This window comes from Ptychodera flava, unplaced genomic scaffold (genome assembly GCF_041260155.1).
Source record: "Ptychodera flava strain L36383 unplaced genomic scaffold, AS_Pfla_20210202 Scaffold_83__1_contigs__length_492613_pilon, whole genome shotgun sequence".
NCBI lineage: Eukaryota > Metazoa > Hemichordata > Enteropneusta > Ptychoderidae > Ptychodera > Ptychodera flava.
This window is the reverse complement of record NW_027248405.1, coordinates 47,934-64,027: the sequence shown is the minus strand read 5'-3', so window position 1 is coordinate 64,027 and position 16,094 is coordinate 47,934. Positions and strand designations below refer to the sequence as shown.

General features: G+C 38.1%; 1 protein-coding gene across 1 annotated transcript; it reads left to right on the top strand.

Annotated features, from left to right (window-relative positions):
- The first annotated feature begins 6,320 nt into the window (after positions 1-6,320).
- Positions 6,321-15,513, top strand: LOC139128998 (galactosylceramide sulfotransferase-like). The gene is made up of 3 exons (XM_070694674.1): positions 6,321-6,581; positions 10,069-10,219; positions 14,076-15,513. Exons 2-3 carry the CDS (start codon positions 10,089-10,091, stop codon positions 15,181-15,183), a joined length of 1,239 nt encoding a protein of 412 aa, XP_070550775.1. The 5' UTR covers positions 6,321-6,581; positions 10,069-10,088; the 3' UTR covers positions 15,184-15,513.
- Positions 15,514-16,094: the final 581 nt, after the last annotated feature.

Below are 16,094 nucleotides of genomic sequence, written 5' to 3'. Positions count from 1 at the left end.
ATATGTAATTGTTAAAGCCGCAATCTGCAATAATCACCCGGTACCCTTGTATAAAATGTATCGACAAAGTAAATAGAAATCACGAATTTTGAAATGTGGATGACTGATAAATAATTTTAGATATTGACGGTAAATTGTAAATGGTCAGGAAATTTTGCTAAAATCCGATTGATACATTTTGCAACGAACATATTATCCATAGAGAGTAACATTAATTAAATTTGATATTTTTATCAACATTTTCATTCTGTGCGTCAACATTATTTTCTTGTACGTATTAAAACAATATAAGTTGAAATGCTTTCAGTTTTTTAACACAGCTTGAATATGAATATGCAGCAGTTTTATTGTAATATTGACATTTCAATTTTTGGCCGAACTGAATTACACCTGACAGCAATATAAGAGAAAATAAGTGAACGAAACATATATGAAGGCTCTTGATGTTTTTCTACCCGTCAAAACAGGAGAAAGTGCAGAAGAAAGGACGCTACAATATTTAGTGTTGCTCAAAGCAAAGTGGAAATTATAGAGCGTTATTCACCGCTTGAACTCACATGTTACATTAATTTGCTGCGTCTTTCCGTCTTCCCTTCAATTTAGAAAAAATAAACTTGCTTAACAGTCATATGTTTGACCTTTTTGAATAGCTGCAGCTCCCTACCAGGTGAACATTTGCATGAAAATTTCCACATGTCAAGAATAAAGATGACATTTAGCCACTGAATAATCGTGCATCGGCACAATATTTGTCCAAAATTTGTCGGGACCAAAAACTGCAAACCATGACATGCGTGACACTGTTCTACTCGAGTAAACTTTCAAGGTTGTTGACCTTGATTGTGTAATGTCAACAAAAAGAGGACACAATTGGTTTTTTTTTTGGTTTTTTTTTGTTTTTGTTTTGTGGTGTTTTTTGGCAATCTAAATTTTCCAAGGTCGGTGGAACCTTCCTGGAGATTTGTTCATTGTCATGCGGAGTGCTTTGGTTACCCATGAAGATAGCACATAAGAAAAGTAATTGTGTTCGATTTTACAGCTTCAGCCATCCTTGGTTAGCTTGAGCTTAAAGTGCCTATGCCATGCCCAGAACAACAACTTTTAAAATTAATCTGCACGCTGTAGATAGTTATAAGCAAGTAAATGTTGCCGGTAGGTGTGTCCCCAAAAGCCCGCTCGGTCAAATTTTTTCGCCTTTTCGAAGTTCACACGAAGGTTTATCTAAGTATTTCACACCTCTGAAGCTCTCCCTGAAAATAACAGTGAATTTCGAGGGACTCTGTTTACACAATTGTTATATCGATGAACTACGTCACTAGGTACCATTTCTCCACTGACCATGGTTTAAGGCTTTCGTTTTGTGGCCGCAAGAACAAAGGCGGTTCGGGGATGAATTGTACCCAAGTTCCTCATTCTTACCTAACTTGATGTCCTCCAAAATTGAGAGAATTTTCGCACGTCTGTACCGGCAAGAAAGTTAAAGAATATTCGATGTAATTCATTCAGAGTCAGATTTATTGTGTTCGAGTAATACACATTGTACCTCATCAACGTTAAACCAGTCCATCCCGTTTAGTTGAATCTGAAGATGTACTATTTTGTCACATGAATGCGGGCAATGTGAGAGGATCCTAAGGGGATTGTGAATTTACTATGTTTGTGACCTTGTTCGATTTCGACTAGTTTGTGTAATTTGCTGAAACCATGGAGATACCTCCATACTGAAACTAACATCGACATCTATCTAGTCAACTGCAACTTTGTTTCGTTCCTGGGACGAAATGCCAGTAAACTTAAGTGTTCTCCCAAGAGAGTTTTACTTTAATTTAGAGTATCGGGCCCTATATCGTTTAATTTTTGCTATGTTATCTTATCAACCGGCCCGATAACCTTGGTATATCTTATGAAAGTGTACCTCCCTTCAACTTGAGTTTTTCACGTCGGCCATTGTTTTTGTATACGTAAGATCAGTTTTTTCGTACTAAAGCAATGTAACATCGCATTGCATTAAGTATCCACAACAGTCGATGTTTGCAATTTCAAAGCTTGACCTGCTTGAGCGATTGACACTACGGCAATGCAATTGCCAAGGTAGAGGTGTGAATGAGATTTCAGAAGCAAAATAGACGTGAGGCAAAGCACGGTCCCTCATTTAGAGGGACTAAGGTACTGACAACTCTGTCCTAAGCGACAGGCTTAATTTTAGCTGATCACCAGTAAATTTGATTGGTATGGCCACTCATTAAATTGGCCGCAGTTTGTCAGAGCTATAGGTAACCGACCAGAGCTGAACATTAGAGAAGGTCATCCGTAGCGAGAACGTAACGTAGCAACGCGTTCCGTACGCGTAACGTTCTGCACAGATTCGGATTAAGACTTGACCGGCCCCGTCGGTTTGCTTTCCACGGCAGCAGTAACTGGCTAGCCGAGCAAGGTTCACATGTCTGTGTTCACCTAACGATCTACGTAACAGCCTATCACTAATGCGACAGTCTACTGAAGTTTATACATTCAATTCGCTCTGTTTTGATTTTATAGACTTGAAGCATGTCTAGATTAAGGTGTCTAGATTATGGTGTTTCACACAGTCGCATCGTCTAAAGGATTTTGCTTTGATATCAGATTAATAGAACACAGAGATAAAAACTTGAAAATACTGAAATTTTACTTTGTGTTTGAAAAACCGTGTAAAGCCACGGAGGTATTAACAAATGACAATGTTAATTTCAGTCCAGACTAAATGTTCTCGGCAGTGCAGAGTAACGACGTCTGCCGCGCGTATGCCGTCGTCTGCGGGTGCAGGAGGTACTTTTTCCGTTTTATTACCTAAAATATCTCAAAATCAGACAGCGATCGATAAAACCAGGAGCAACAATACAAAACGAAAGGAATGTCAGTTTTGAATATTAAGTCTATGGCGAAGCGAGCGTGAAAATCGCTCTTGGAAAAGGTACACGTACGAGAAAAGTAGCAGTGTTCACGTAGAAAACGACTGCCAAACGACACGAGAACGTGTGACATCATCAGAACATGATGAGAGCGCGCAGAAAGTGATGACGTATCCGTTCGCGTTCCGTTCCCGTATGAAGATCTACCGAGTAACATTTCTAGGCTGCGTGAACACGGAAAAGGAAATCTGCTGTTGAAAACATTGTTTTCTTGCAGTTTTGTCGGACTATGCGGGTTGGTAGGCACGCGATAGAGTTTTTAGTGAAGCGATTTTTACGTTATCTCATTATTTTAAATTAAAGCACGACATCGCCAATATTGCGAATTTTCAACACAATCTTGTAGTCGCTCAGCTTGTCACAATCATGTCGTCACTTGTGCCATGCTCTATCATGGACGTACGTACCAGCGAGATGCGTTAGATAGGTTGAGGTGGAATAGTCTGTTTTATGTGAGATTTTGTCAGTCGTGAACGGTTAGATAGGCAACTTTTCTTGCATAAAATAGGCAACATCATCAAATTATAAAATTAAATGCTCAAGTCGAGGTTTTAATTCGTATAGTCAGATCATGAAAGTATCTCTGCATAGCAACCCCTGTCACATCGTCAATGCTGGAATTTCCAAACAGGTACTATGATGATTGTTTATATTGATGAAAATGAATAAATTGTAAATTGATTTTTTTTCTTTATTGTCCAACGCGTGTTGTACAATAAAATTGCCTTCAACACAAAAATCCTCGAAAAAACTTCCCGTCGAGTCTGAAGCGTTACTGTTGCTCACATCCATGGCAATGACTGCTTCAGAAGTAACGCTATTGGTGGTTAACATATCATGCATATCAATTAGAACAATTGACGTCATTTGTACCTGGTAAACAGTATGCAAAAACCTCATGGCTTAAGATGGTCCAGCGGTCCAGCCCAGCCAGATGCCTGCAGGCGTCCTGCAGAAGTAGAAAATGTCGCGTATTTTTCACATTTGACATCGTTACAATGCATAATGTGACAAAACAACCCTGGAGGAAATTGTTTAAAGAATGTTGTTCGGGGCATGGTATAGACACTTTAAGACGTGAAACATACGTTAGTAAACAGTTTTGTGCCATCATGGAAGTCTAGTGTGATGTAACGAGCGAGCGTCAGAAAAAGGTCAAGAACCCAGCCCGTGAGCGGATGTTCTACGGCACAAAATTTATATTCTTCTGTTAACAGAGGCAGGTATTTGTTCCAGGATCGGCGGGGGATGGTTTGATCGCTTGTCAACGTAGAGTAGCTGGTTGCTTGTTTTGCTATATGGCTGGTAAGAAGCGTTTTCAAGGTTGAATGTTACGTCGAGAAAGTTGGTGATCTTGATGTTGGTTTGGATGGTAATACGGAGGTCGAATGCATGGACTCCTGATGATTGCTTAGTGCATGAAATAGCCTGTAGAGTGACAACTACAGGTTCCTAGATTCTCAGTATTACCGCCCTGTAAAAATGCATCCAGCGCTGTACTTTGCCTGCAATGACAGGCAAATCGCTTTTCGTATATAATTTATATATATAATCACCAAAGTCAAAAACCAAGGTGACCCACCATGAATCACCAAGGCCAAAGAAACTGACCAGTCCCTTATCAGACTCAATAATGCGATAAATCTTCATGTCATCACCCAAGAGTAACGAGTCTGACACGAGGTTAGCACATACGTCATTTATGGAAAGAATATATAAAAGCCGACCAAGGTGAGATCACTGGGGGCCGCCCGAAACAACAGCTGTCCTCTCACAAAGGGCACTTAATAATCACACTATTTAGCCTATATGAAGATACAGTTGAGTCATTTGGAGTGAATGTGTCTTGAGCTCTTTCAGGGATATCGGCAGATTTGAATGTTCTCATACAGAACCTGAAGGCATAAGGTCTATACATGGATGTAAAAATAGAAGGATACAGGACAGCCCTATAATCCCTTTCACACCTATTGTTATTTCTTTGTCTACGCTGGTCTTTGAAGTTGTGGCATGGTTGCCGCGATCAGGACGGCTCGGACACACCCACTTCACTCACAATATCATGTACATCAAATTATTGTTGCCAAATTCATAAAAAAAACTTTCAAACTTGTGAAATTGCTTGTGTGAATGCCCAGACTGAACAGAGCTCAAACAAACCAGACTGAGAAAATCGACGCATATTTGACCAAGTTATGACTATTCTTTGGAACCGACTTGGATAAGTCCCCTGATCGTAAATTACTCTAACTTACAAAGTATCTAACCGCGGAGTCTGATTTTTTCTTAATTAGAAGGTTCAAGGTATGAACGCTTAAAAAAATGTTTGTCCTAAGTGCTGGTTCGCCTGGCCGTTGAAGTTACGTATTCTAAAGTTGGGCTATATTTGCGGTACGCCGATAGTTCGTCCCATAGGATTGCGTGCAAATGCGTTCGTCGTTCAGGCCATGGTTCACCCGTTTGAAGTCACTTTTCCAGACGTTCAAAGACACTGCTGAAAGAACTGTTACGCCAAAACTAAAGTCATTATATAGACTTTCCGGTCTGGTCATGTTTATCGATCAGAGTACCTGGCCGAAAATTCCCTGGTGATTTTTTCGCCGAAATTCATTGCGTCGCGTCACCATTCTGCACGGTTGACGCATTGTTCAAGAAGGGGAAACGTTATTACACATGCGCAGTTCTTGTTATTCTTGACCGCGGAGTGACGTCACTTTCACCTCACGCACGCGAGTGAGGTGAAATGGGATTTGACTATACAGGACAGTGAACAATGCAGAAAATTATGTGACAAAGTACAGAACTTAGTGTTTATCATTGACATAATGTGAAAACTTTGAATACTGTTGTAAATGTTGAAAAATCCACACTTCATATTTTGTTCTCACTGCAGCGTGACGCAAAAATGACGTAAAAATCGCAAGTTCCCGGATGTCCGCGGTCAAGAATACCGTGTTTACAGGAGACAGAAAGTGAGCCAGAGCTATGTAGTCGATTGTTTTCCTCCTCGATGAGCTGCATATCATCGTTAAGATAGAAAAAGGTCGTAGTATTGCTACAACAACATTACTGGCACGAAAGACGCTATTTTTACGCTGTCTGTGGTAATGCACGGAAAGACTCGACGTTTACCGATGACAACCCGAAGGCACGCTATGAATAAAATAACACGCTAATCCGTTACGGGATTACGAGATAACGAATCGGCGGCAACTATCCCTTGAACAAAGGATCAAAGGAGTGTCCTGTATCTTATTTTTTACATCCATGGTCTATACAAAGGGACAACGTCCTTGGAAATGGAGTAACATCAGTTGTCCAAGCATTGGACAATAACACAATTGGTATGCAAACACTATCGTTTGATTACGCAATAGCCTCCCTTATTTATAGGCAAATGAAAGCCACGTAATCAACATACCCAGTGACTTTATCAGTGTTTGAGAGAGTTGTTTCAAGGTAAACCAAAGATAGTAGCTTCACACTGTATCCCAAGACTACGAAGCTGGGCTCACTCTTGAAAGTCTTCACACAGTGTGCAAGTTCACTCATTGAGAAGTCCGGGGAAAGGCTTGTTTAAGACTACCAACATCAATGTTACATATTTGTAAAAGGCGACGGAGACTTTACAAGGTAATCGTATTTTCGTTTTATAAACCTTGAAATATGTACACCGTCACTAGAGATTGATGTGAAATTATAAATTGATTTGAAAACAGAAAAGTTTTATCCACAGGCATTGTCTGGCAGTGATGATTGATAGATGGATGTCTGGTGGTGACTTGTAAACAATAGATGCATGGAGATGATAGATGGATGACACCATGTCTGGTGGTGACTTGTACATTTCGGAGAGCTGGATTAATTAAACTGATAGGAATGGCGGGAGTAACATGGCTTTCAAGGCGACGTTACAAAGAGTGTTCACCAGACCAAGCACCTGCAGGACTACACCAGTGAGATAGCCATGGTCGAGTGTTACGTTTTTACTTTACGCATCGGTGCAGGTACTGAAGAAAGGTGTGGCCGCCCTTTCGTCTTCGCGACAGAATATGTCCTCAGGCTATCTATGTGTTTGTGCGGTGCTTCATTGGTCGGAATACCAATGCAGACATCAAGTCATGGAGGTGTTTGGAATGAGTTTCTTTTGCGGAAAATAAAAGAATGTTTATCCTTCAGAACCTGAAAGCATCAGATAATAGCAATGCCAACCAATTATTATGCAAATGTTGTTGAGTAAGGCGCGGAATTGTGTCTTATTGTTCTCAAACCATTTCTACACTATGTGTAAGTGGCTACTTATGATAAATACGGCTGAAAAATAGATAATTATCACTTTCTAAATAGCTTTCAATATTTAAAAATTAGCTGGTTTAGAAAGTCGGGCCTGAAGTGATAAAAAATTTTCAAACGAAATGTCACATATTTACGATAATTATAGCTTACTAAATATACTTTAAAATATATCATTAGCTGGAGCACTATCCCTCAGGGACTCAGGTTGAAGTTTAGAAAGTCGGGCCTGAAGTAAAAAATAGTTTTCCAGCGATACATCGGATATTTATGATAATTGTTGCTTTTCTTAAAAATAGCCTTTAATATTTATAATTAGCTGAAGTTTCGAAAGTCTGGCCTCAAGAAAAATTATTTGCACGATATACCGGATATTTTCGATAATAATCGCTTTCTCAATAGCTTTCAACATTTATAGTAACAGAAGTTTAGAAAGTCAGACCTCAAGTGAAAAACGTCTTCGAACAATTACAAAATTATCGCTCTCCAAATAGCTTTCACAATTTATAATTACCTGAAGTCCAGAAAGTCGGGCCTGGACTAAAAAACTTGTCAAACGATATCTCGGATACTTACGATAATTATCGCTTTCTAGATATTTATTACACCCCACATATAGTACTGATCTCGTTATTGGCTGAAGCTCCGCCATGTGACATTCTAAAAACTGTCATTATGACATGGTTGGATTTGCTATTGCCCTCCACTCTCACCCGCTAGCCGTTCGAATGCGCGCGCACGCATTGATCAGTGTACAGGTGCCAGGAACACGTGCAAGAGATAGTTAAAATGCGTCATTCGTGATATGCGTGATATTGCCCTCGCTGTCATGTGTGTTATTATTTAAATCTTGATTTAGCAATCGCATTATAGTCCTTTGGCTGGTCTGTAGAAATATTGTGGAAGAGCCAAGATCTTAATATCGGTTTGCGAGGGGAAACATTTTTATAGCCAACATTCATCTTGTGGAATAATGATTAATAATATCACAAAGTGCTTCTGTCTGAAGATTTCAAGATGCATGAAACTTACGTAACAGATATTATTACTTTGTACTTGAAGGTTATATATATATATATATATATATATATATATATATATATATATATATATATATATATATATATATATATATATATATATATATATATATATATATATATAAATATATATATATATATCGAAGTATACAGATGTCCTCGTGGGAAATTACAGTGCTCAATGCAAAGCAGAGCGTTATAATCTCTGTCTGAAGATTGCAAGATGCATGAAACTTAAGTAATAGAATTCATTACTTTGTGCTTGAAGTAATCTGTTTATAATATATATATATATATATATATAATGCTTACCTAGTATGGTGTTCATTATCGTGGATTTTAACAATACGAGTAGAAAATTGGATGAAATAAAGTTATTGCGGTACGCCTCTGCAGTTGATTCTGACCGTTTGATCTGAGTCACTGAAAGAAGATACTATATCATGTATGTCTCATCTTATGATAAGAGACAATGACTACGACAAGACTAGCACCTCATTGTTGATCTTTACGTTTCACAACTCAATACAGAGTCACTTCTTGCTCGCTGGCATGTTGTTTCGGAACCTTGATGGCCACGACGGCAATTCATAGCATTGTAAATACAACGAGATGGTAATAAGCCAAACCATAGACAGTAGAGGGGCCCCCTCTACTGTCTATGGCCAAACATGCGCTCCATCCCACGTACATCAAACACGAAATTCGTGGAAAATGCTTCATTTTCTCTACCTGTGGACAAATGTGTGTAGACATTTTACATTTTACATTTCAACATCTTTTATAACGATCATACTCATCGTCTTATAAGTTATCAATCCCAGGTATTGTCCATAACGTTTAACTTGAAACATTTCAAGCAATTTCACGATTTCACCAACAAGTTTTACTCATATCATCAGCGGATAAATCGTTGGCAAAAATATTGTATAACAAAGCGTGCATTACTACATATACGAGCGAATTGTGCTGCAGTAACCAGTTAATTTTAGCTCAGTGCTGCAGAGCGGATGTCAAATAAATGAAATTACAACAAATAACTCACAAAATAGGATCACTTGTTTCAAAGTTGTGTCAATCCGATGTCGGATGGTGGTTGACTCCTGTACTGTATGCGTTATATGAAAAGCGTGAAAGGCAATGATGAGGAGACTGTTTGTTGTAAGCGATGCATGAATATCAGGAAGGAGTACAAAAGTCATTACGGTTGATAACATTATTTTAGATGAAAGAAAGCAATCAGAGATGACAAAACAATGTAGAATGGAATTTCAACTGACGAAACTGCTAATAAAAGCATTTTTGGGTGTAGAGAGCGCCCTCGAGCGACTAATCTTTCAGTCTTTCTGAAATAGACCTAATTTAGAAAGTTGAGAAGGGTAATGAGAAGGCGATAATATCCTAAATGTCTAATATATCATCGTGCTCAGGGGAAACGTTCTATACTTGAGCTAATCTGGAAAGTTGAGCTAAGTGTAGCTAAATTTCATAATTTAGATGAGGACAATTCGATTTTAGTTAATTTACAATTTTAAACTTGAAGCTAAACGTTCTAAAATTATATTTAGACGCAGAAAATTATAATTGAGCCTTCTAAACTTCTAGCTATACTTTCTAAAAACGCCATAACACAATTCTGGCGCACGGCCCATGGGCTACAATTATTGCAGCTAAGGTCGGCTGAGCGTTATTGAGTGAAAACATAACGTCCATTCTATTGTTTTTAACCCTGTAGTCAATTTTGTTTGCCTAATTAGCTGTTCTTCAATTCTTTTCATTCCTTCCAGAAAACTCAACATAAATCAGCATGAGTGTTACAAGAAAGACGGCTTTCCTCTGCATAATAGCAATAACATTTTTCGTGATGGCTTGCTACATTGCTGTGTTGAACGGTCACTTCCTCACTTCAGCTACCATGTTGAGCACATCTTTCCGTCAGTAAGTAATGATTTTTACAGAATAACGTTTATAGTCTGGATGACTCTTTTCATAGAATTGACATCAACCTAAAACGGGTAAAGACATCATTAAAGTAAGGTAGCTTTCTGGAGCTACCAGGATGAAAGCCGATCAACGAAGAAGGTAATTTGGTAGGTTGTCAGGTAGTGTCACCGTTCACAAACCTGGGCTGGAGATTGTACCGAAACTGTTTTCTATTTATTTCTTATGTAAAGAACCATAGTACTTGCTATAGTGAGGATGAAAATGCCGATATAGGGCTGCGGTCACAAATACCGATGGGGGTGCTGGAGTATGAAAGCCCATAAGGGACATTTTTTTGTGAGGGAAAAAAAATTATTAACTCGTGCGCACGAGATACTATCTTGTGCGCACGTCCCTTATGGACTTTCATACTGGAGGAATCGTGATTGAAATCTTTTTTTTCAGATCCCCCTCAATACCCTAAAATATTTTCAAATTTCCCTCTATATGATCAAAATTTTTCAAGTCCCACCAACTGTCACAAGCCCGTATATCAGTAAAGGATGTGTGCGCAGAAAAAATGAACTCATATCGCGCCCTTCCGCTCGCAGATGTTCAACACTATCTGTTGTGAGCAGTTTGTAAAGTCATATTCCTAAGGCAAGTTCTTAAATTGATCCATTTTTAAACGCATCAGTGAACTTTTTGGATTTATCGGCCTAAGCCAACTTGAGTTAATCCAAACTCTGGCCAGGTCAATTGCTCATGCTGAAGAGCACACAAAATGATGGTCATGAGAGAGTAGGCAAATTGTGAATTCTGGCTAATAGCCATATTGTAAAATAAACTGAGCACAGTGACCTACCTTAATTTTGTTTCAAAACTACAAGACATATATGAATTAGATGCTACTCAAAACTGACAATACTGGAAGGTTTATAAAATTTAAAGTCTCCTTGTCTTCCATGTGTTGTTGCGATGTCATGAGCGTCATTTGACCCAATTTCTTCTTCAACAACCATGTACATCAGAGTCAGAGCAAGTGAACAAGTGAATAACTCTGAAAGGTGCCACAATTTTTTATACAAGATTTGGCATTATCGTACATATTGTAAATTACATTCACTACCATACAGTTAATGCCATGGCTAATAAGCTTTTTCCAAAGTGAGGCTCTATCAATCAGGTCAAAGCTTTTATGTAATCGATAAAGGCACAAGCAACCCGTTTGCGACGAAATAAGTACAAATCTGTAATGCTTTGAAGAACAAAAATGTGATCTATTGTGTTATGACATTGCCTAAAACTAGCCTGTTTGTCGCCGAGCATACTTGTGCTCTCAACGTACCAACAAAGACGGGCATTCAGAACAGAAGTAAACAATTTCCCAAGGCAACTAAGCAGTGTTATACCTCGGTAGCTATCTGGATCATCAACTGACCCTTTGTTTTTGTACAGGGGTTTTATAACACCGATGCAACAGAATCCAGAACCACATTGAACAAATCAACTATAGTCTCGAGGATGTTGTCAGGACTGTTTTTGATGAACTCATTAATGATATTATCTATACCACAACTTTTATTATTCTTTAATTTAGTTATCAATTTACGTAATTATTCGACAGTAAAAGGAGTATTAATGAATTCATTAATGGAATGGTTTATAGATCTCGGGTCGAAAGAGTTGTCTTAGCAGGCATCATCTTTCTGGCTAAGGTTTCTGAAATGTTTGACAAAAGAGTGCATGGGGCACATTACTCCAATAGTGTTTAGACTTATTCTTTTTCAAGTGTCTAAGCTTTGTGTGTAATTCTTTATGTTACTTTTTATACTATTGCTTCAATATTTTTTGGAAGCTTTGTTCATTTGTTTGATTTCTATTCGTTGCTCGAGATCCGTAAGTTCGCAGTGGAAAAAACTTCATTGAACTTATTTTCAGCATAAAGTTGTCTTTCTGATTGAAGTCGGATTCCCTTATCCTAAAGACTGATTTATTCCTAGATGCGACAAAGAAACATTGCATTCCTTCTAAATGGGATTATATGGCATTAATAAACAATGAAAACAACATTAAAGTTTACATTTTGCCATGCGCAACGTAACTTTGGCGATCTAGAGTCATATTCAAATCCAATACTGAAGCTGTGGCAATCCAGAATGAACTGGGTCATAGCAATACAAGCCTTTGACAGTACGTTCTAATGTCCCGCCTGATCGTCATCTTTACTGAAGCTTTCCGTCTTTTCGTGTTGAAGTCTGCAGATTTGTGTCTACCTCAGTGACTTAATGTATATACAAGGTAAATAAAAGACAACTCGTCATTTATTGTCCATGTGAAATACAAAGATTGTGTGATCGCATAGACAACGTCAGCGACCCCATAGCGTACGTATGTATACAGTGCAGTCGTGTGTCATAGTCCAGTAGAGTATGTGTGTGGCGAAGGGTATTCAGTAGTCATTAATGATAATAAAGAAATATGAAAACAATATTAGGTAAAATATGAAAATTATCAAAAAATATGAAAAATATGAAAATTATTATTGTTGTTGTTGTTATTATTATTTTCATCATTGTCATCATCATAATGAAGCATCGTTGGCAATGTTGAATTCCTGCCAAAGTTCGCCAGGCGAGCGAAAAGTACTCTGTCTATGTAGATAGAGTACATACTTTTCGCTCGGCTGGCGAACTTTGGTAAGAATTCCACATTGCCAATGGTGCTTCATAATGATGATAATGATGAAACGGGATTTTTGATTCATGAAAACTAGTCGGATCTCTGTGTCCCGATTTATAATGATTTGTTGCGTTTATGTCGGTTGCGTTTATATTATTATTTACCAGTTGTATCGGCGGATGTAATAGTATGTATTGATTATTGAGGCTTTGCGAGGTTTTTCGAGAAATCGTTATTATACGTCGTGCGTGCTTTAATCGACCCCTCGCCGTTCGTGTATAATGCGTGTCGTCGTAACAGATGTGTGCATATTTTGTTGTACATGTGTATTTAATGTATGGCAGGTGCAGTCATGCATTCTGATCTGAAATTCATTGCAAAATTTACGGTCAGTCCTGCAGAAAAATATATAAACAATCGCACTGGAGAGAGCAAGCGTATGAACCGGAAGTACATGACAGAATGACCATGGCGGTAAAAAACCTCCTTTGAATGACTGTCGCGAGTTTCATCTTTGCGTGTTAGCTCCCAAGTGTGCGGAAATGCATGTATTTAATATAATATCAATTATTACTGAAGAAACACTATTCAGAACCACTCTTCTCTGCTACGAAAAAGGTGTGTTTGGGACACACTGAATGTAAGGCCTGCAAGCATGTTTTGCGAGATTGTACGACAGTTTGATGGTAATTGGATTTGTTTACAAATAGGTATGCAAATCCAACGTAGTTTATTCCACACTAGTTCGTTCAAAGGAAATACCACAGCTTTCCATCCTGTTTCTCGACTGTCTATGGTTCAACGGATAACTGTGTGTTATGGTCGAATACATGCGTATCAGTAGCCATAGAACTAGCATTTAGCTGTCCCAGTGGTGGCAGTAGTATTATTTCCAACACTTGCGATAAATTATCCGCCAATCAGATTCATAGTGGTTGGTATCATTCCCAGCTCTACTCCATAGTTATTCAGTCTTCATTTCTTACCTGCACTTATGCCATTCTGTGTGCAACTAAGGACAAATCAGACAACTCATATCAGACAAATTAAATTTATTACTATGATTGTCGAGAATGTAGTTTGCCACTGTAAAATTGACATAATCCTTTTCACGTTCATAATATATCAACAGAACTTGTGAAGAAAAGGAAATCTGTTTCATCACGGGCATTTGTATTATTACTTACAGGTTTGCCTCGGATGCTCTAAGAAACGCCCCCAGACCCAATGGAAAGAGGAGAATTTCGTGCACAGAAATCACTCAAATAGTATTTATCAAGACTCATAAGACAGCTAGTACTACAGCCAATACTGTCATTCAGCGTTTTGGATACAATCGTAGTTTGGCGTTTGCCTTGCCGAAGCATGGACATCACTTTGATGAACAGCAACCATTCTCTCATAGAAAGTTACAATACCAAAGACCACCAGGTAATCAGAGCGCTCATTTTAACATTATAGCAAGCCATATGACATACAACAGACCTGAACTTGATAAAGTTGTTCCTAATGCCACCTATATCACCATAATACGAAGTCCAGTACAGAGGTTTGAATCAGCTTTTGCCTTCTTTGAATATGCAAGCGAAGTTGGATTAAATGAAAGTGAAAACGCTCTCAAAGAATTCATGAAGGAACCTGACAAATATGTCAATAAAATCGGAGGACGAAAGGGAGTTTTTCTAAGGAATGGCATGTCCGTTGTTTTGGGATTTGATCATCGCTTTCATGACAATGATTCTGCAATTAATGAAATGATTGACAGATTGGATAGAGAACTTGATTTAGTCTTAATATCTGACTACTTCGATGAATCGCTTGTGTTGTTAAAAAAGGCTTTATGCTGGAAACTAGATGACCTATTGTACATCAGCAAGTTCATAAGAACTAAGAGCAAACGGTATCCGATATCGGAATCGGTCGCTAAAAAGATTTTGAAGTGGAACAAAGCTGACATCAAGTTGTACGAGCATTTCAATCAAACCTTTTGGAAGAAAGTTCATAGTTACGAGGGAGATTTCTATAAGGATATGAGTGAGTATCGAACCCGTTTGCAAGAGTTTCAAGAAGATTGTGTCAAAATGAACAAAACGAAACCATCGAACGGACAACGTGTAGATGCACCTTTAATGAAGGCGAATGCAAGCGCTCAATGTAAGCTAGCGTTGATTGGTAATGGACAGTTTCACGACATGCTAAAGCAGGAGGCTGAAGAAAATTACAATTTGACAAAACACCATAAATTACTGATGCAGACAAAAAATACCAGTCACAGTAGCTTCCCATACAAAGGGTGACAGCTACATTCTCTTTTTATCAACTTTATACGCTCAGTGTCAAGACGATAACGTAATGGTTGCAAAACCCATAAAAATCTATAGCAATAATTCTTATTTTTGCCACAATACAATTCCTTGACTTAAACACTCTGAAGCAAGAAATCCAACTTACAAGAAAAGTAATACAACAAATTACATGAACCGTCACACTCGACAAAAGCAATGTGTTTGTGCTAAAAGTGCGACCCACATTACAACCATTTATAAATCCATCTGATAACATTTCCTTTATAAACAAATGTAACGCTCCATGTTGACAGTGTGATGATTTTTATTGCAAAAAAAACCCATAAAATCTTTGTCAATAATGCCTAAATACAGGAGAAACAGCTACAGTCATATTATGGGTGTTTGTTTTGTTTGTTTGTTTTGTTTATTTCACCACTGACGAAAAAATGAACATTTGTAAAAATATACAATTCAGTGCAAATAAACAAAATGTATAAATATTTGTTACAATAATGTGTCTGAAATATCTGAAGTTAAGTGGTGAGGGCCATGAAGATAGTTCGGTAGAACTAATACAAGTTCATAGCCCTGGGAACATATTATCTCGTACAGTAAGATCAGATGACAGTCCGTAAAGCTGGTGATAAAACGAAAAGACAGATGTGATCGAAAAACTTGAAGTTGAACAATACAACTATAAAAACACACAACATTTGAAACACTCGAATACAATAAATTACTGGTAAAGTTATGTGAATCTTAATCGTCACTATGTAAAAGGTAGTGTTTGAGTTTAGTTTTGAATGCATGCCTTGTGGTGATCTGTTTGAGTGATGGGGAAGGGACTTCCCATGTATAGCTGCCGAGTATCTGAATTGGTTTTGTGCCAGTGTGAGGCTATGCTGTGGAATAAGGTAGTC